The 23329-nt window shown below is 37.9% G+C and overlaps 1 protein-coding gene across 6 annotated transcripts in view; it reads right to left on the reverse strand.

Moving 5' to 3' along the window:
- Positions 1–23329, reverse strand: part of fam126a (family with sequence similarity 126 member A) — a 52142-nt gene that overhangs the window by 4204 nt on the left and 24609 nt on the right. For all 6 annotated transcript variants that reach the window (XR_004223103.1, XM_012964934.3, XM_012964933.3 and 3 more), the window contains 7 exon segments: positions 21599–21778; positions 15050–15130; positions 12668–12783; positions 11828–11923; positions 3488–3604; positions 1967–2054; positions 487–646 (listed from right to left, as the gene is read on the reverse strand). Coding sequence is in view for 5 of the 6 variants with exons in the window: in XM_012964934.3 (XP_012820388.2) it covers positions 487–646; positions 1967–2054; positions 3488–3604; positions 11828–11923; positions 12668–12783; positions 15050–15130; positions 21599–21778 (838 nt within the window). In the remaining variant the exon portion in view is untranslated.

Here is a 23329-nt window from a genome sequence, read left to right on the forward strand (position 1 = left end):
GACAGCCACTTCAACACCTAAAACACATGGGGACAAAATACTGTATGACTTTACAAGAGACCAAAAACCTTATGGCACACTTTACCATGCAAAAAAAAAAAAAAAAAAAAAAAAAAAAAGGCATCGGTTTTAGGAATTCCTGGGGAGGGGCATTTTGTAAAGATTCATGAATTCTGGTCTGGATTACATCAATGCCTGGAAAAATCTCTTGTTGTTCTCCAGAATTTAAAGCAATAAGCACTGCTGTCTCAAGTTTATGATTTGTCCATTCATAAACTGTATAAATATGTCGCCTTTCTTTGCCTAGATGATATTATGGGTTTGTATTCGACCAAGCAATTAAGATTTGTCCAAATCTTAGACAGGATACATCTGGCATCTACTTTTGTTTTTCTTTTCTTTTTTAACAATACTTTATTTCATAACAGATGCCAGTAAAAAGGAAAACATCAGAAAATAGATGGAAAGTGTATATTTGCCACTCACCGTGCCTCTTCCAGCGATGGCCTCTAATAGACATGCTAGTAACTGCATTACGTGATATTCTGGATGAAGTTGGAGTGATCTCCACCTGGATACACCGGCTGCCTTCTTTATTTCCCTTCAGTGCTCCTTGAGGCAGTGATGCTTTTATTGCATTAGCAAGCTGAAGAGCAAAGGTTCAATCTTTTTAGACAATACTTATTATATGTAGTTATAAAGGTTTTATGATGATAAAGAGTGACAAACTTTTTTGGACCCTGACACAGGTTTTAAGCATCACTCTAAAATCTCTCAAATGTCACTCATACTTTATAAAACTAAATTCCTGCCCCCCTCCAGCTCAGATACTTTGTATTGTTGGTCTGTGAGATGCTTTCTTCCACTGTTGCCAAAGCTGTGATGCTGGTTGTGGGGAAAAGACAAATATATTGGAGCACCATTATAAACACTGTATTGAGCAAAATCATACAGACACATGTAAGGTTTAACAAGAATGTGTGATTATCACTAGGATTAAAGGAGACATATCGTATTAAATAAACTCCTCTAATCTTATAGGCAATTATGAATAATATATGGTGCTGTTTTCACTTTGCTCTAAAAATGTATACTATCTGTAAAAATGCCCCCTTTATTGGAGCTCCTTATAGATCCTCTCAGTTCCCTGTTTCAAATGAGGGGGGGTGTGTGTCCTAACAGCCCTGCCAGAAGCACAGTAGAAGGGGAGTAGTAAATCACATCCCTGCAGTCACACAAGCAAAGACTGTCTTCTGTGAAACCTGTTCACAGAATTCAAGATACATAAAATAAAACACAGCCAGCACCAAGGGTCTTGTGTTTCAAACAAATTCAAGTGTATTGCATGTAATACCAAAGTTTCAGTCCCTCTTGGGACCTTTTTCAAGGTACAAATACATACAATGGTTCAGTTTAAAATTAAAAGTAAGTTTTAAACTGAACCTATATATGTATTTGTTGATGTTTTTCCCAGTAAATATATACCTAATGGGGCTATTACCATGAAATTTACATCAGATGTCGTAACAACCCAAGTAATGCACACATATAAAAGCAAAAGAAAAAAAAAAGAAAAAGTCCAGGTGCGAGGAGCACCTGGTCGTGGCCGGTTTAGGGTGAAATTATGTTTTTTCTACTTTCGGATTATGGCCCCAACGGTGCTCACTGGAACATTCAAAAGTTTAGAAATAGTTCTCTAACTTCTTGGATGATACTTTGGTAATAAGAAACCTTTTTATATGTCATCAATTAGGACTAAACCGGCTGATATAAATTTGCACTGACAGGGGGCAGCATTGCTTTCTAAATGCTGACAGATTTCAGCAGGGTTCTTGGGTTTCCATGCTTTTTGCACCTCCTCTTGTGTTCAATACTTTTTCTTTGTGTCTTAGTGGATTACTTGGGTTGTTACAGACATTACAAATATATTTAAGAAAAACAAATGTATAAGTATGCTGATATTTACCAAAAGAGGCTCTGGAAGAAGTTCCAGCTGTGCACGATACAGAACATCATCCAAGGCTCTGCGGGCTGCATCCCACTCGCCATTGTAACTGCAAAAGGCACAGTGATTATTACATTAGCATTTAATAAAATGGTGATATAAAAAAAAAAAGAGGATAAATGCACTTTTGGATGAATACAAAATTAACATTCTTTAGGACAGTGACACTACCAGTGGCTCAGGAACAACATGTTGCTCACAAACCCCTCTGATGTTGCTCCCAGATCCGAAATGCAGGTGTATATTTTTGAATTTGTGAGTTGAAAACTTTTGGAGGCATAAAGATCATTTATCTTCAAATATATATGGAAGTGCAGTAACTACTTGTGCCTGTTTGGTAGCCAGGGCAGATGACCCCTTCAGTAACTTATTAGGATATGACACAAGAACATGCACAATTATGTCTTTGCTCCCCATGGTCATTAATATAACACCGTAAAAAAAAAATGGGAAAAACCTGCAACTGTGAAAGTGAAACCTACAGCTAAACCATGTGACTACTGCAGTTTTAGTCCCAGTTCTGCTTTTCTAGAAACCATTCAGCTGCTGATGATGTAGCCTTAGTTTCCTACTAACAAAGCCCAGCAAAAAAAACTGGTACAAAACAGATAAAGATATTCAACAGCAAATGCGTTTCTACCTCAACACCTTGTTTAACAGAAAGTGCACTCTGATACCAACCCACCCTTATAGATTGAAATCAAAAAGCAATTCAATAAATACTAAAGCATCACTTCTATTATATTTTTGATGGACCAAAACTGTCCTATGAAAAGAAGCCATGACACAATTGCACTCAGTACAAGATAGCAAAGGAATTTTGGCAGCACACGCAGATAAAAAAGAATTGAACCTATGTATGAATGAGAGCATGGGGAAAAATAAATAAAATTACTTCAGCAGCAAAGTCTTTGCCTACCCAAATAGAAGTCATGGTGAGGCAAAAGATTAGCTGCATTAATATTACAGTTTCTTATTTTTATTGTGGGCCTGAACCAGGCAAATGTCCTCACTATACCATTTCATCTAGTAGACTATTAGAGGCATCAACCTCCTGTCTGTATTGAAATACATTCTAATGACCATGACATCCTTCTCAAGTAGTAGGTTCTTTTTTGAACTACTGACTGCCTTAATATTATATATTCACAAACACAATCAGCAAAGGCAAACATAATTTCTGCCATTACAGCAAAAGATATTAGAATGTGCTTAGATAGTGACATGATCAAAAACATACAGATTCAGTCTTGACACATGGTCCATGTGTGGGGCAAATGAATAAGCTTTTTGAACAATCACATTGTTAAGAGGTTGCCTGAAAGGAAATCTAATGGGCACCATTATCATGCACATTTAAGTCATCAGTCACAGCCTAGAATAGGACAGGGCCATAATTCCTGGTTTATGGACTGAATGAGTTGGAATAGTTACGGAAAAGGCATAATTAAAAAATAAAAATCTGGACCGTGTTTATCTTACAATGAGTAATAAATTCCAGTCAGAAGTTGAACCATGAACTCTGAGGATATTGGTATTCTGTTCTTAATCCCTTGGTATTTTCTTGCATTCTGGCGAGGGTATCCACACACACAAAGCCTGAAACACAATAACACTGCACATCAAACACATGACTATTATAACATATGCAGGTAGCATGTTAACATTACAAGTTTATTTTAACACTTAAACACCTCTCTAATGTCTGCTTCCTAATGTCACCTGAGTGAAGTCATTGTTGCTATTGGGGGAAGATGCAGGTCATAGAAAATGGTAGTGTTTATTATTTCCCTTCCAGCATACTGAGAAAGATAAAGACTGGATGCTAGTGACTATGCACATGCGGAAAAAAACTGTCCATACTAAAATGCCTTATGATCTAGAGATGTATTACGTTTTTTTTTGTTTTTTTTTTAACTTCAATGCAGCTGCAGGATCAGGGATTCTGGGCACCACAACCAATTTTAAGCCAGTAAAATCTATGGCCAGTTGGTCGTCTGTAAGCAAAACTGCTGTTATGCATATATTACATAGGCTTAACAACACAGTTGCTGGTGACAACATGTAACAAAACACACACTTTATTCATTTCAAGTAGTCACAACCCACATGGGGTGCATGGGGAAGTGCTAGGCTTTCTTATTACATCATTTAAAAGGCTTATGTAACTGTAGGTCTCCTATCATAGGGCTGTATCTGAGCTGAATAACCACTTATTGGGTATCACTGGACTAAAAATGGCTTTACAAAAGCAATATGAATTGTGGGTATAATAGTACCCTAATACATTTTTTCCTATCATATAGTCTATTTTCTAAACACACATCCAGACCTGTAAATAGGCAGACTAGATACAATATGGTTACCAGACCTGTTCAAATATTACAGTATTTAAAATGTAAATACCAAGTATTCCAATGATAAGATTGGTGAAGTTAACAGTGCTCCAGCCTATCAGGCCAAACATTACCACCTTGTGTGCTATATACATATGAAAAATGATACACATATATAATAAAGTATAAGATTTGAAATTGCCTTTCTTCTTTCTGTAGAATTCAACAGGTTTAAGGCACAAACTAAAAAGGGGCAAATATCGCACCTGTACAATGGCTTATCTACAAAGCTTACAAGGTTAGCGAGAGGCTGCTATGGTGTATTGATCATTTTCTTACCCGTTTCTAAACTTGGATGCAAGATACTTAGGACGCTGGCTTTATTGTGCCTGCGACAGTGTAGGGTATTAATTTACCTTTTTAATTAACACGACTTCAATAGAAACCTCACTGCTACAGATCCTCATGCAAAAGTGTTTTAGAGATGAAAGATGATGCAGACAAGGAATAATAGACACTCACAACAGGGCCATCTGAAAGAAGTATGTTGTATAACTGTACCTATTGATTGTCTGGGACTTAATTACTTACACTATCAATACTGCCTAGCCAGTAATTGTACATGAGCAGAACAGCCTGCCATTTAAATTCTATTTAGAAAGTGCCAGCAAGGAAGTATGTTCTCACCACTGATAAAACCTCCCAAGAATGTGTCTATTCAAACTGCCCACATAGCTTCTCTTTGTAAGTAGATTGTTTTGTAGCAAGGGATATTTACTTGACCTTCCGATGCTCTTTGGGGTTATGTATAAACGTGTTCTCTCTAAGGCTGTCATCCTTCATAGGGGAAGAGAAACAACCTTAACATGGATGTGGTGCACGAGTGCTGTGAATAAGTGGGTTGAGAACCCCTTGCAGTGTGACTCTTTGCTACTTCTGTCTCTGAATTATAGTCATTGAATTTGGTGTAGAAATGATGCCAGAGCACTGATTTAATCTTCCTAATCCTCAGTTACTAGACATCTCTCAAGAAATGTGACAGTAGCAAATATATTCCCCAGTGGATCTAATAAACTATCATTGCATCATTTGCTTATTAAATGATACCAATCTGTTCAGCGGCTGTAGCACTCCATTCTTTCATTGTCACACACGGCCAAGTAAAAATAAAATCACCTTTATTTCTTTTGTCATATGCTAATTCTTTTATCCTAGAAAATTATTCATAATGGGCCAAGAAATCTTATGCTGCCAGTTGAGGATGGAGGCGCAGTGGAAATAAAGCAGGCCCCATGATTCAGTACACCATCTGTCAGTGTACATAAATGCTGTGCCAATGACAAGGCAGAAGTATTTGTTGGCACCGCCAGAAAAACTACCCTGGCCGAGAGGCTTGCTGGGAACATGTCCTGAAGAGAAGGCGCAGCTTTATGTAAGAACTCTACAATGTATAAGCACAGTATCTGCAGCAACACTTAATTTCAGGTATGGGATCCATTATCTAGAAACCTGTTATGAAAGTTACAAACAACTGGAAGGCCATCTCCCACAGCCCATTTTACTTAAATACAGGTATAAGACCCGTTATCCAGAATACTCGGGACCAAGGGTATTCCGGATAAGGGGGTCTTTCAGTAATTTGGATCTCCATAACTTAAATATACTAAAAAAACAATAAAACATTAATTAAACCCAATAGGATTGTTTTGCATCCAATAAGGATTATTTATATCTAGTTGGGATCAATTACAAGGTACTGTTTTATTACTACAGAGAAAAAGGAAATCAGTTTTAAAATTCTGAATTATTTAATTAAAATGGAGTCTATGGGAGACAGGCTTTCCATAATTCGGAGATTTCTGGATATCGGGTTTCCGGATAAGGGATCCCATACCCGGAATTGAATTTCCTATAATTAATCCTTATTGGAGGCAAAACAATCCTATTGTGATTATTTAATATTTAAGTCATTTTTTGGTAGATTTATGTAATGGAGATCCAAATTATGGAAAAATCTTTTATCTGGGAAACCCCAGGTTCCAAGCATTCTGGATAACAGGTCCCATACCGGTTTTGTTTCTAGAAAAAAGGAAAATGTGGGAATGCGTGTGGTTCATTTCAGTCCTTCTGAAGATACAGAAAATTTTATATTAAGTATAGTTTTGCCATGTATTTTCTATACTTACAAACTATACCTAGCCTAACAAACATCATGGCATAAATAATAATAAACAAATAATACACATAACATTAATCACTCAGAAATATGCAGTAAAATATATTTCCATAAGTTAACTTGGTTGTGATTGTGTATTTTCATACACTGTTTGACCCATTTATTGTCCAGTAGGTTTATAATGGATCCGTGTGGAAAATCAAAGAAGATGCTTTATCCATACACTGGCTAACCTGTTTATTGTCCAGTAGGTTCACAGCTGATTTATGTGGATGATCGAAAAGGATGAGATTGATAGATCTCCACAGAGGTGTAGCTATGTTATGTAACTGACTGGAAGCCAGGTTGTTGCCTCACTGCCCACGCCCCGGAGTTACATCCATTCTATCCTTTTACAGTATTTATTGAGCACATCTTGAAACAGATGAGCAATCACAGCACTGTGAAATCAGGAACAAATAAAAAATATGGCAAAGCAGCACCTTACTCCTTATGAAAGGAACCTATGACAATACAGGTTCTTGAGTTAATTCACCGATTATTGTCCGATAATAGAAGCCAGTTTTGACCATTCCCCTGTTTTGAACTGCACCCACTTTAGACCATGTTATCACAAGATCTTTTAAGACCATATGGTGGTAGCATAGCAAAAAAACAAATGGCTGGTGCTCACTGCAGCATTATCAATCATCATTCATATGTGAAAAAAGTTCAAGTCATATTAAGCCACACCCTTAAATCCATATGCCTCAGCAAGCCATAGCACATAATTACATGATTTAGGGACCCCCTAAAACTATTTCCAAATACTGACAAACTCCCTGCACAAACCCCTGCCAGGGTTACCTCTCACAGGCAGCACAGGGCAGGCAGCATATGGCATACACAGGTAGGCGGAGTATGTCTCACACAGGGAGTGCAGGGCAAGCAGATTATGGTACACAGGCAGCATAGGGCAAGCAGAATATGGTACACACAGGCAACATAGGGTAGGCAAGGTATGGCACACACAGGCAGCATAGGGCAATGTATGGCATCCACAGGCAGCATAGAGCAGGAAGAACACACAGGCAACATAGGGTAGGCAGAGTATGGCGCACACACAGGCAGGGTAGGGCAGGCAGAATATGAATCTGAGGTGTACACGATGGTGCATGAATGTCAGTTAATCTCAGTACTGATACCATTTAAAGCTTACTCAAAGGTAAGCAGTCACAGCAGCCAAACAGTTGGGGGGCCACGGGCTGCTAGTTGAACAACACTGCTCAAATTCCACAATGGTTTCAACAATTTTCATTTGACTTCAGAATGTAAACTTAGCCACTCCCTACAAATAATTTCCTAGATATCAACGTATATTAAGAAATGTAATCTTCACAGCTTCCTTTACTATGAACCTACTCAACACCACAAATAACCTATTCAAAACATTTTTAATCAGGCCATAATGCACCATATAATATACTCAGACAGGCTAAAGAGACAAACAGCTGAAGGAACTCAAAGCTACCTTTATTAATCTGAAAGGGATACAGTTCCAGAATACAAAACTATATATAACCAACAACCACGAAAAGAGATTTGAATAGTAAAAATAAAACCAATTACAAAGGCCAATTACAAAAGGCAAAACCTAATAATTAACACCCTTAACAGAAATAAAAAAGGAGGCCCACATGTACATCTTTGAGTTATTTAATCCAGAAGGTTTTAGACCTCCTTAATCTCTAGAATTGCCTAATTGGAAGCTATATAAACATTCTGTCAATCTGGCTTTGGAGCTGACCCAATACAGGTAGTAAATAGGTTTATTCAAAAATGACTATAGCCATATACAAATTTTGATCATTTGATTATTCCACAATACACAATTTGATGCTTAGCTCCAAGTGCTCTAAAGTCCAAGAAATAAATATATATAACATATAAGACTATAAAATCCCAACAAGTTAATACTACACTCTTCATAGGAAGAGAATATAGAGGCATGCATCATACAATGGATCACTGCTTATAGGACAGAAATGCTGTACCTTCTGTTTTGTATTTCTCCACCAGCCCAAGGCACCCACAGCCCTTTAGCAGGAAAGATCTGTGCCCCCAAAGATGCCCCAGTAGCTCCCCATCTTCTTTTCTGCTGATTCCCTTCACATGCTCTGTGCTGCTGTCACTTACTCAGCTTAGGGTCCCATTCACAATATACTGTGTTTTTAGAATATATGTGTCACAATATAAGGTAAGTAATACTGATAATTACTACATGACAGCTCAGCAACCAGTGCAGTTATCATCAGAATTGAATTATCAGCCCTGTAACATCACCTTTACAGACACCTTTCACAGACAAACCTTATTTTCTGCTTAACAATTTCCGACGACCCCTAAGCTCAGTTTCTCAGCAGCTGCTCAGAGCACACTGAGCATGTGCAGCGTTACAGACACTTTCCAAGATGGGGTGCCTTTGTGACAAGTTTGAAGTCCTGGATCATTGTTCCTATTGAAATGCTGAAACTTTTGGCTGGTGCAGTGAGTATGTAAAATATATATATAGAAACAACAACAAGAGATCCTCTGCACTCACCCATTATCAATATATAGAACATTAAGACATTCGGTGCATTTAAGCTACTAAGAAATGCCCTTCCCTTTAAGCAAAACAGGGATTGTTTGTCCATATATTGCAATATACTTCAAGCTGGCCAACTGCGTCAAAGTCATCCCTTAAAGGGAAGGGCATTTCTTAGTAGCTTAAATGCACTGAATGTCTTAATGTTCTATATATTGATAATGGGTGAGTGCAGAGGATCTCTTGTTGTTGTTTCTATGTATTTCGTGGTCACAACCTCATTGCACCCCCGCCTAATGGTTTAAAATTTAGTGGTTGAGCACAACTTTCCCTTTTTTTGCTATATATAATATATATATATATATACACACACACACCTTGGGTGCCCAGTAAATCGTTCAAAAACTACCACCATCCGAGATTTCTTGTGAAAAAACTAAACGTGTATTTAAAACAGCATGAACAGCCAAATTTACGTTTTTGCAAAAATTCACCACAAAAAACATTGTTGTGCGTGTCCAAAAAAAAAGACGACTCGTGGCAAAAATATTGTTGTGCGCCATTTTCACGTTAACCAAATTTTCTGCCGTTTCGTGAATTTGTTCAGAGTTTGAGAACTTTCCAAAATTGGACAGTTTTGCTCATCACTAAACATGGCAGAAGCATTGGTGTGTATAGAGGGCATGGGATTAACGAGTGGGTACTATGGGCATGGGTATTTGATATCTGAGCAAAAGCAAAATTATAAAATACTAGTCTGGATTTTACAAAGATTCAACAATTTATACCATAGCTCACAGCCACCATATGTAAAGAGGTATATGATGCACCCCAGCAACCAGGTAACTATTGCAATGCCAAACTGGAGAGGTGTTGAACAAAAATCCAACAAAAGTCTTGATATACTACAGATGTTAACTTTATATACACATTTTTAAATACAGTTACTTGCAATTTGGGTTTAAGGCCTTTTCAAAGGATTTCCTTATGCTTAAGCAAATCTTTAGCTATGGTGGTAGGCTTAAAAACATACAAATTCTACTATGCAGCTTCTTGTTTGGCCTCTAACCTTAGTGTGAAGGGTAAGATAAAAGAATATTTGGCAGCTTGCTGCAAGTAAGCACATAGAGCTCACTCTGAGGAGAGAGGATTTTAGATACTGAAACTAAAAATAGACGAAGCAATCTTGCTATTTAATGAATTCAAGAGATTAGCTAAATGTTGACTTGAATTCCGTATGAATAGCTTTAAGCCTTGCAAGCCTAAATGATGTAACAGAACCATGCATAGTATTTGCATCTAACAGTAAGTGCACATGTTGAATTAACCATTTATACAACAGGCCTATCTAAGAATTGTACTTTAACAGATAACTGTCCATGGCAATGCAGTCATCTGTAAGTAGAAAAATGAAGCAATTTTGCTGCCAGTGCTTTCTGCCCTAATTCAGTGCTGTCCACCTTTTTCCCAAATTGTGGTTATGCTTCCAATTTTCATAAAAATATTTACAGAACAGATTGTGCAAAATTGATCATGTCAAATAGAATAGTCTATGGAGTCTACAGACATGTTGGGGGGGGGGGGGGGGTTTATAACATTTTTAATCTAGCTCTAGCTGGATAGCTGCCCTAATTCAAAAACACTTTAGATTTTGAACTCCAAAGTAAAGAGGTTATATTTTAGTTATTCAGAGGATTTATATGTTTAACACACGAGATGTAAATATCCTAATGAACCAGGCCATATACAAATTCACATGCAGCTGTTTTTAGGCAGATGGTCCAATATTCTGCTGGCATGCAGGGTGCCCCCAATAATCAAAAGTGCTTCAACTCCAATCCTTTGTAATTTGTTTGTTCTGCAAGAGGGTTTAAACAGATAAAATTCAATCTGGACATCAAATCCTAAAGGACTGAACCAACCAAAACCTAAAACCAAAAGAATTGGGCGGCAAACTGAAAATATTTTGCGTTAAATATTCTCTAAATAGTTTGCATCCATTACTAACCTATCAAAAACCCCATTTGATCTATATTTGTAGGCCAACAAGAAAGTTATATACTGAGAAATTTATAATTAATGTTTACTATACTTTTCCTTGCTTTTATACTTTTCCTTTTCCATTTTTCAATGATTTTTACTCAGAGTACAATATTTTTAGAATTTCACTAAATTACACATTTAATAAACGATTTAGAAGTTATCATAATTACAGAAAAGTTTAAAACATATTACAAACTAATGAAATCATCATAGTCTTTAACATGGGATGCACCAAGTGAACAGGTGGTTAGATATACTTGCTTCTGTCATGCTTCTGTTTAAGTGATGCTGCACTGAAGGTTGTGAGGCTGAGGCATCTAAGGTAAGAACATTTATCTAATGCAGAACATTTATCAACATTAAAGTATGGAGAAGCATATCCTTATACTTATACAACAAGAATTTCTTTGAAAATAACAATAACAAATGTGTCTAATTCAAATATAACGGAGAGAAGAACATTGTGGGAAAACTCAGTGATGGACACATGTATAAGGGTTAAAAATCTCTGATAATTTTAGATTAATTTATTCTCTGTAAGCCCTTGTGCGTCACAGGCCTTAGAAGTAAGTTAAGAACAGCTAATATATATACTAAATATCGGGCGCCAGTGAGCTTGATAAACAAGTTAATAATAAGGGCACTAGATAAGCTCTAATCTCTGCATTTTGCTGCTAGTAAGAAGTGAAACTGGCACTTACCGTGAACACATCTGACACAGGGACAGAAGGGAGAGAGCAGGCATGTCATTTAAAACAGAGTTATAACAAAGCAGAAGAAATGACAGCACCTCGAACCTATAAAAATTAAAAATAAAGTTACTTCATCAATGACTGCTACACAGTTATTTACAGAGAGGATGAAAGTATAATGTACCAAATGTGATAGTATCTTTAAAACGGTCTATAAAGAGAATAAAAGCAGACTCTGGCCATCTATCACAAAGTCAGATTATCGCAGGAGAGTAAGAATACATGTTTTTATTCTTTTCACATATAAAATGTTTTCTTTCATAACCAAGGGCTGTGTTTTCTGTCAGAGTGGCCTGGCTCATAAAAAAGAAGTTTTCAAATTCACTCTTGGCAAGATAATTTTTTATAGTGAGGGGATAAGTCCTATAGATCTTCTCAAATTCACAGTTCTTGGACAAACTTGTTTGATACATACTGAAAAGCTTGAAATTCCCATTCAAAATACAAGTATGAGAGCTGCTATCTGGAAACCACCTATCCAGATAGCTCTGAATTACGGGAAGGTAATTTCCCATAGACTCAATATTATTCAAATAATTTACATGTAAAAAATGTATTTTCTTTTTCCCTGTAATAATAAAACAGTATCTTGATCCCACTAAGATATAATTAGTTCTAATTGGAGTCAAAACAATCCTATCAGGTTTATTTAATGTTGAAATGTTTTCTTAGTAGACTTAAGGTATGGAAATCAAAATTACAGAAAGAACCCTTATCCGAAAAACCCTAGGTCCCGAACATTCTGGTTAACAATACCTGTAGTACATGAGAAAGTATTCTTGAGTTTACCTGTTCTGTGCAGTCAGCATCTCCCTCTGGGGATGAGGGCCACTGTATACAACTCGTGTAAGCCCATGCTGCGACAGTGCTCCTTCAGTTAATGCCATAGAACCGATGCTGGAAGGCTACACAGAACAACAAAGCAGAATGTATTCAAAAAGCAGCACAAGCATAAGAAACACAACAACAAACAGAATTGTTAGGTCTTACAAAAACAAATATTAATGTATGAAATATGACAGACAAAAGAACTGGAAACTGCAGATGGACCTTTATAAAATAGTGCTTGCTTGGTCATTTTAGGGCCACGACATACAGGATGATCTGTCATCAATGAGAATTTGCTCTACCCGTGGGTGACAAATCTCCGGAAAATATCTTTCCATTCCCTAACATGGGAATCACTGTATTTATAAAACCTTACATAGCAAACCAGCATTAGTTCAGAAAAATGTGAAAGAATACCACAATAATGGCGGAGTTATTTAATGTAAAGGTATTTTCAGGAGAGCTGTTGCCAGCAGGTAGTGCAAATTCTCCGCAGGAAGGAAATCTACTCATGTGCAATTGACCAGAGAGGCAAATTTGTATTGCAGATCATACTAAATGTTACTACATGCAACATTTTAAACATCTATAAACTCAAAGATCACCTCTTGGAGCACTCACACACCACCTGATCCAGTTCTGGCACATATAGTGCAGTGTCAACCGCTCTAACCTGCAGCACTTTGTGTAAGTTCTAAGTGCTTAGATTGCAAGCTTTATAAGGCAGGTATCTCCTTATTTTTGTCTGATTGACACTTAGCTATTAACCTCAGTGTAACTCTACTTTGCAATAATTAAAACAAATAAAAAAACTGACCCCTGTTTGTTCTAGTTACAGTGCTGCATAAATATCATACATTTACTGCCTTTACCATAGTTACATAGGGTTGAAAAAAGACCTGAGTCCATCAAGTTCAACCCATCCAAGTAAACCCAGCACACACAACCCACACCTACCAATCTATACACTCGCATACATAAACTATATATACAACCACTAATACTAACTGTAGATATTAGTATCACAATAGCCTTGGATATTCTGATTGTTCAAGAACTCATCCAGGCCCCTCTTATAGGCATTAACAGAATCTGCCATTACCACATCTCTAGGAAGGGCATTCCACAACCTCACTGCCCTCACCGTGAAAAACCACCTACGCTGCTTCAAATGGAAGCTCCGTTCCTCTAATCTAAAGGGGTGACCTCTGGTGCGTTGATTGTTTTTATGGGAAAAAAGAACATCCCCCATCTGCCTATAATCCCCTCTAATGTGCTTGTACAGAGTAATCATGTCCCCTCGCAAGCGCCTCTTTTCCAGAGAAAACAACCCCAACCTCGACAGTCTAACCTCATAGCTTAAATCTTCCATCCCCTTTACCAGTTTAGTTGCAGTCTCTGCACTTTCTCCAGCTCATTAATATCCTTCTTAAGGACTGGAGCCCAAAACTGCACTGCGTACTCAAGGTGAGGCCTTACCAGGGACCTATAAAGAGGCAAAATTATGTTCTCATCCCTTGAGTCAATGCCCTTTTTTATACAAGACAGCACTTTATTTGCTTTAGTAGCCACAGAATGACACTGCCTGGAATTAGACAACTTGTTATGAACAAAAACCCCTAGATCCTTCTCCATTAAGGATTCCCCCAACAAACTACCATTCAGTAGATAGTTTGTGTTTATATTATTTCTACCAAAGTGCATAACTTTGCACTTATCAACATTGAACCTCATTTTCCAGTTTGCTGCCCAGTTCTCCAATTTTGTCAAATCGCTCTGCAAAGCGGCAGCATCCTGCATGGAACTTATAGTTTTGCACAATTTAGTGTCATCAGCAAAAATATAAACAGTACTGTCTATGCCCACCTCCAGGTCATTAATAAACAAGTTAAAAAGCAAAGGACCAAGGACAGACCCCTGCGGTACCCACTAACCACACTGGTCCAATTACCATGACTGAACATATTCATAAAAGGTGTACCTATGTATTAATCTCCTCAACTGAATTTGATTACATTAAGTAAAATAAACAGTTTCAGGTTTCTAGAGTCCAGAAGGAGCTGGAACTTTATCACTTATAAAAATCATCCACTCACCTTATATGACCTAGTAATCTGCTTACAATTTTGAGAAAAAGATTGATCAGATGGGGCTAGACAGCACATAATGTATTTGCTATAGGATCTGGTTAGTATAAGGAAGAAACAAACAAGAACACTCCAGAAATTCTACGCATGAGACTTACATGATATATTTACTAATATGATGGCAATTACATTCAATTCCGCTTTAAAATTCAAGTTAATGCCTATGACAAGTGCAAGGCTATTTGGCGATTCTTACCTCATGATACACAGATGGCTTAGACAAGGATGGGATAGTAAATGACAAGATCTTGCTGTGCCCCTGTTCATCCATTATTTCCTGGAATGAACAAAGGGATTAGACAGTCATCAAAAAAACCATACAAAACCCCCCTAAAGTTTATTCTCAGCCTGTAACACAGGCAGCACTAAAGCACAGCATGGCCCTGTACGGTGTACAATAAAGAATTTTTATCAGCGAACACATAATCACCCAGCATAATGACATCCTGATAACAAAAACAGTCCCAAAATGGGTGAAGGGAGGGAGTTGTGTATTGGTAATTAATTATCTACCTTGCAAGGGACAAATGTGGAGTAGTTTCAGTTTTCCTTTTTGCCTTTTTAGCCCAAGAAATAACAAAAGAATATTAACTGAACCACGCCACTCCAGTCCCAGTGGCACTGTGACTGTGCCTGACCATACAGCACCCATTGCCTGACTGTGCCGCTCCAGTCTCCAAGCAGCCGCTTGCACAGCACAGTCACAGCACAGTCAGGCAATTGGTGTTGCATGGTCAGGCACAGTCACAGTGCCACTGGGACTGGAGCAGCGCAGTCAGGTGATTGGTGCTGCATGGTCAGGCACAGTCACCAGGGACCACATAAAACAGGCAAAAGTGGTCACTTCCACAGCACAGCGAGGATGGTTTGTGATAGAGTTTCAGGGTGATGAAGGATCTATCCTACTAAGTATCTTAATAAAAATATTCGGCCTGCCCCTTATGCGATTGACACCCCTGTTTTAGGGAAAGCCCTTCCTTCTCCTTATACAGCGGAGTATCAATGGATACATCACACAGACATTTACCAGCATTTTGCTTCAGTGACTTTTTCAGCAATAGAAAAATTCTCATCAACAAACCACAGATGTTTAGTAACAGGTTCAACCTATTACCCAAAGTTAATCCATCTCTGTGAGACATACTAGATCAATTATTACTGAAAAATGCAAAAATGCATAGCATAATTTCCATGTAATTTTCCCTTGAATGCCATGTGGATTGCCGACGCTCAAACTACCCTCATAATCAGCTCCCATTGACAGAGATAACCCAACCAAGTATAAGAGCTCTGCCCTCTGCAGCAGGATTAAGCCTGGAAGATAACTTCCGTTAGCACCCCACATTCTCTTTAGCAAGTTAAACTAGAGTTAAAAACTTTATGTTAGGACAGCAAGGCTTTAAGCACTACTGCATGTTACCCAGGTATCATCCTATCTAAAAAAAAAATGTAATCCAATTGGCTAAATGAATGACCGATGCTGCATGCACAGTGGCACTGGAAAGCATACTGCACTGACAGCTGACAAACTTGGCAGAACATCAGCATAATTTAGAGCAGTGATCCCCAACCAGTGGCTCGGGTGCAACATGTTGCTCACCATTTCTTTTTGCTCCCAGTGGCCTCAAAGCAGGTGCTTATTTTTTAAGTTAAGAGGCAAGTTTTAATCACATAAAAAAGCCAAACAGAGCCTCCTGTAGGCTTCCAGTCAACATAGGGGCTATCAAATAGCCAATTATAGTTCTCATTGGCACCTCCAGGAACTTTTTTCATGCTTGTGTTGCTCTCCACAACATTTTCCATTTGAATGTGGCTCACTAGTATAAAAGGTTGGGGATCCCTGATGTAGAGGCATGGCCCGACCATGATAATCAGATAAGTGCTCTTTCAGATTGCGAATATTATGGGGAAAATTATGTGGTATTTTTGCAGTTCCTACCACACTGGTATGATTTTGCTGAAGGTAAACATCTCCTTTACACTAGACATCAATCTGGCAACTGGCAGTGTTCGACTCCCTATTCAATATCTGATCTAAGTGTGAAAATATACTAATCAGGCAGAACCAAAACATTTATAAGACCAGATCGGCCATAACTTATCAGTTAATGGGTCTGCATGATCCAAGGTATTTAAACTTTGGCCTACGGAGTAAATAATTAGATTTACCCAATTTAGTTCAGCAGATGGTAGGTCAAACCAACTTGTTTGCTGACCACTAATTTTGAATTAGTATTATTGTTCCATTATTTTGCCCTACAGATACACCAAATCCATAACTTTCATATTTCCATTTCCAAATTCTAAAACTGAACCATCAACTATATTAAGAAAAAAGTCACATCCTTAAAGTCACATAATTTTAAAGGTTCAAATTTGGCTCAGTTGAACCCTATGTCCTCTACAAACAGTAAACTGCATATTTATATATAACATCCAAGCTCAACATATTTCAATTAACATACTACTAAAACTATTAAGTATTGTATGTGATTTTAATATTTACACCTCCATACAACTGCAATACACCTGTCAACATGCACAGCCAAAAGAATCACCATGCTTTCTCATACTTACAGTGCCATTCTCCCCAAACCCCATTGCTTGCACATTATCCTGCTCCCAAAACCCTATATTCCTTGAATCCCAATTTCCATTGCCACAACTGTGACTATAGCCCATTTCTCCATGCTAAACATGCCACTCCACTGAATCCATTCTACGGTCTATAGACTGAAACAATACAGCACCATCATATGAAATAACCGTTCCACTGAATGATTCAATCTATTTATTCCCAATTAGCACAAGCTAAGTTGTGTCCACTGCAGCTTGCACATAAAGCAACAATATGGACACAAAATATCTGTTTTTCTGAACTACACAATTATATATTCAAATGTCGTCATTTCTGGCGCTCCTGTAATAATGGCATTGGTGTTCATGTTACTTGAAGCAACAACCTGCAATGGGAACCTTAGTCCAGCTTATAGTAAATTTAGAGAAAGCTTAAGATGCACATTGGCATTTAGTGCTTTGCAATTACGTTTGCTTTTGTAAATGAGCAAATGCCTTTAAGCATTAAAGGAGAAGGAAAGGTAAAAACTAAGTAAGCTTTAGGAGAAAGGTCTATGTTAATACAGCCATAAGCACTCACAGAAAGCTGCATTGAGTCCTCTATCAAAAGAAACACAGGATTTCCTTGTCTCCTATTTTGTAAACATGTTCTTAGGGTATCAGACTTCCTTTCCTTTAAGGCTCCTTCAGGTTTGGGTACGAGTCTGCTCAGTTCTCTCCCCCCTCCCTTCTCCTGCAGCCCACTCCCATAAGAATTGATAAGAATGCAGCCCACCCTCACTTAGGAATGTGTAATCTGAGCTTCCAAAGGCTAGAGCTGCAGCAGGAAGCTACCAAGACCAAGCTAAAATGGCAGCTGCAATCTTAAACAAAGGGAGGGAGCTTCTAGGGCTCTTTACTCAGGTATGGTAAAGCTTTCTGCAGAATAAATATAGCGTTCTAGGTGGCACTAATGTGGCTAATCTATTTGCAGTAAAATGCCAAAATGACTTTCCTTCTCCTTTAACCAGAGTTACAGCCAGAAGAATTTGATACCCTAGGACAATGGTTCCCCAAAGTGGGACCCAGGGCAGTGGCAAAGTAGACTAGTCTAAAAACCAGGTACAAACTTGCTTTCTTTTACATAAACCTCAATCCTAGATTGAAGGTTAGTTAGGGTGAGAAACAGATTTCCTGTCCTTAATATTATTGGAACTATGGCTGCATGACAGATAATTCAATGATTTAATCTATATCCATGCTCTTTTTGTGAACTAAGGGAGGACCTAGCCAAAGGTAGAACCTGCAAGAATGAAAACATTCCTTTGGAGTACACAGAAATGAAGCCTTCTAAGCTTACATTCCCAATTATTATACTGCCATAAAAGATAGAAATCAATGACAGGTCAAAAAGCAGGTCATGAACTGAAAACAACTGAGAAAATGCTGCCAGGAAATCACTGTACGTGCACAGGGAATTAACTGAATCCTTAGCAAAACCACTGTGGGCCAAGAGATGCCTCATGGAAACCCTGCATATCAACCGGCATATGCATGCACAGCACAGAGCGCAGGGAAATGTTCTGCACCCTAGTTATTAAATCTAAACAAATACTTACAACACAAAGCTTAAAAACCTCCCCCACAAGAAAATCCTCTGTATAGGATGTTCCAGCTGCCACCACATTACATATGGGCTTAATAATCCCCAGTAATACTTACATTTTTCTGAATGTGACATTAAATATACAGAGCTGCAAAGGCTGCACATTCACTTAATCATGCACATTACTACAGCCAATTCCTTTTTAGATTTTTATCTTGAATTTTGTTGTTAAACACTAGAAAGCACTGATAGCACTGAGAACAAACCTGCAACACTACAGCTGTTTCTGAACTATAACTCCCATAACACCACATATACAAAATTATAAACATCAGTACAAAAGTACAGATATCAAGCCAGAGCTGTATTGGCAACAGTATGGAGAAAGCTTAATGTGTTTCTTGGCTATACCATCCATTTCATCTGATGTGAACTGAGAATAAATAGATGGTAAATAATGCACCCTTTGTTGTAAAATATATGTATATTATTATACTAAACTTTTGATTTCAACATACCACAAGGGCACCTAGATGATGCTGTCCTGAAAATCTGCTAGCATGCTTTCCACATAATTATAAAATACATATGATCTTCCTCATATGCTCTTGTCTTCTATTGCATACAGATGAACCCCTTGTTTTTATGCAAGACGGCAACTAGAACAAAATCTAATTTCATGTTACGTTCATGGACTGTTTGCTCACGGACTGATGTCCAGAAACCATGTTTTGATGGGGCATCAAAATGCATGAATCATTCTTCTACATTATGTGCTGCTCACTGTCCATCACTGCAGGTTATCATCCACAATGAAATGTCGTCAAACCCCCCCCACTATCACCGCAGGTGGTTTTTGAAGAAACTGGCATCCCCCAATTTCTGCTTTTAACTGTCAGTTGCACTTATCACAGCACACTGCATCTCTGCTCTATAAATTCTATAGTCCAGAATATATACATGATATGGGACCTGTAATTCAGAAAGCTGGGTAACAGGTCCTGGGATTTTCCAGTTAGGCAGTCTTTCTGTAATTTGGATCTTCATATGTTTAGTCTACTTAAAAAAATCATTTTAACATTAAAATGATTAAATTCCCATCATTTGACATTTTCTGGATAAATGGTTTTCTGATAATGGATCCCATATATTGTACCTGTACCCGGTACTTGTACCTGTACTTTACACAGAATTTCGAGAAGACATTCTATTTTCATCAATTAAAAAAAAAAAAAAAAAGAGGCCTGTTATAGTAACATAACAAGGAATGCGATAACAGTAACATCACAAAGCAACCCTTATAAGGATATATTTTACACATGGATTAGTAAATCTTAAGACTTAATATATTATTTACAATGGATATGCAAAAGATCAAAGAGAATTATCATTGTGTAAGCATTTTTCCATAGAATAAATAGAAATGATTTATAGTTGATGGAAGCCTCCAAGCATTTACTAATAAAGTAACATGGCTGTCAGCATGGGTATGCTCAGTCAAGTGAGCAGCTTGAAGCTACATTAAGCGCCATTCCTTGGCTTGATAAGACAAGATGCAATATCTAAATTTTACTAAAGTATTGCGCAGACATTTAAAGGTGGCCATACACGAGCAGATCCGCTCGCTTGGCGATGTCGAACAAGCGAGCGGATCTTCACCCGATATCCCCACCTACGGGTGGGCGATATCGGGGAGAATTTAGGTAAAAAAAAAAATAATCCGATCGTTTGTCCCTGGGGCCAAACGATCGGATTATGTGGGAAGCAATGGGGCAGTCGGTTCGGGGACCGCATCAACGAGCCGATGCGGTCCCCGATCCGACCGGATTTTCTAACCTGGCCGATCGAGATCTGGCCAATTTCAGGCCAGATATCGGTCGGCCAGGCCGCTCTGCTCTCCCCATACACGGGCCGATTAGCTGCCGAATCGGTCCAAGGGACCGATATCGGCAGCTATAGTCGGCCCGTGTATGGGGACCTTAACAATTACCGATTGCCTTCTCTAAACACTTAACAATTAAAGAATTTTTGAAGTGAAGACAATCAGAAATTGTTAAATGTCAGCAAAATACTTTATTCCTTGCAATGCCCTAAACATTTTTATCAGCATAATTTATGAACAAAAAACTATATTGCATAAGACAAACTGTTGTTATTTACAACTAAGAGAACATTGCACAGCACTTCAGTGTACATATCCATCAGTTGGCCTAAGCCAACATTGTGGAATAAATGAAGATGGAGGGCAACATCCCTGAAGCAGTTACAGAGCTACATCCATAATGTTTTCTATCTATAATAAGGTTTCTCATGCGAAACTAGGGAATGTCGCCATGAGGCAACACAAAGCAAATAAATGTCCTTCAAAAGAGCACAAGAACAATGTCAATTCTGCTTAAGATAAACACAACTCAAGTAGATCCACTTATATTTGACCTTAATTTTTAATCCTATTTTGTGCAAGTAACATTTTTAGATTTGTAGCATAGAAATGGACCGGTCATCAACAAATAATAAAAGGAAACCACTTCTGCTTCTGTATTCACACAGAAATAGGTCCCCTTGAATATGTGTTGTACTAACCAGATTGTAGATACTGAGAAGAAGAGCCTCGATACATCCGCAGCTCTGTAGTTCTCTGCTAGAAGACATGGAAAGGTAGCACCATATGAGCTCTGGCAAAAACTGAAGGGTGAATGTCCCGAGACATTTCTCTTTGCTCCGATAGAACTCAAAGAGCTGGTGGCAGACAGGCTCCAGCAACTGCGAGAATAAGAGCAGCCATCTATTATACAGTAATACACATATAGATCTCGTTTTACAGCAAGGTCACAAAGTATTTTTTTCTGGGCCAAACAAATTTATACTGCAAATTCAATTAATAGGTAATATAAGATTCCCAAGGTATAAAAGGAAAATGAATAAATATTGCCAACAACATAGTACTACAAGAGGCCTACAGAAAGACCTGACCCTTGAGTCTGTAGCGATTGTATAAACAGTTGAATGCAGGAACAGTTGCGGTGTTACTGTTTCTAAAGGAGGCAATATGCAAGCTGATAAAGGCTGTCAACAGACCAAGTCCATGTCGGACGTGTATGGGGCCCTCAGATGGGAACACCTATGCCTATGAATGTGGTTCAGTCAGCCAAAGGTGTTAGCCAGCTTAGCCTCTAATATTGCCAACATGCATGTGATATTCTGCATGTATTCAATTTAAGCTGATACAACAGGAAAGGGTAATTTGGCAATTTTGATATAATCACCCATCTAGCTGCAGCCATTAGGAGTCAACAAAGCTTACCGATGTGGTTTTAACGGCAATAAAAGAAAATTCATAATAAAGCTTGTTTGTAATTTTGAGGTGTGCTTTGAGAGTCAATCCTTTCTAATATTTGGAATAGACAGCACCAAAAGGAGCTAACAGTCATGGAAGAAACATGGGGGTTTAGGTGTCAACGTTTCCTGGTTAAGGTCTTGCACTATCATGACTAAAATGCTATAGACAGTCTACTATTTACTGGGCCTGTTGGGGGACTGATTAGGGCCTTTGAAAGGACTTATTCTGAATCTCAGATCAGACCTGCTGAAAGCACTTCATTTTATATTTAGGGTCCCCTGAAATAACTATACACTGATGTCTGAAAGGTGTTCCTGCACCTTAAAAAAAAAAAATCCCTAAAATATAGGTCTCCTGGATTTTTGAGACACAGTCAAATGTGTCCTATTTGTAAATTATTTAGAATTTGAGATTTTATGCGCCTTTTGCAATAAAGAGAAAGGTTTTACAGTATTAAGATTGAAAAAAAATTATACTGAAAAACAAAATGATTTCAAGACCACCACTGGGAAAGTAAGAGGCTCATGGCAAGCCATTATAATTAGTATTAACACTGGGTTGCACATAACCGAATAGTTTCCCTTTAATGTAAAGCAACAGCCAATCAAACTTTTTAATTGGGTTTTCTATTTTTCATTCATGTAGACTTAATAGTATTGAATGATACTTGTGATGCTGCTCCTTTTTACAAATGGCTCTATACAGCAAAAATATTTTTCCCACAAATAGGTAAGTTAGGGAGCCATACTTATACAGATGGAAGGTATAGTGTATATGTTATGTGTTTTCATACACTTCTTAGTATTTAACAAATAGATCTGAGTCTTGTGCCTGTCTGTATAAGCCACCACAGTCTCCATAGAAGGGAAGTTAGTAAGCCACAAGTGACAGGTTTACAGATACACAGATGTTAGAAATACCAAAGAGTATGTTACAGAATGCAACAGCTACTCACCATGTAACATTACTAAGTA

The sequence above is a fragment of the Xenopus tropicalis genome, chromosome 6, assembly GCF_000004195.4.
Source record: "Xenopus tropicalis strain Nigerian chromosome 6, UCB_Xtro_10.0, whole genome shotgun sequence".
NCBI classification, from domain to species: domain Eukaryota; kingdom Metazoa; phylum Chordata; class Amphibia; order Anura; family Pipidae; genus Xenopus; species Xenopus tropicalis.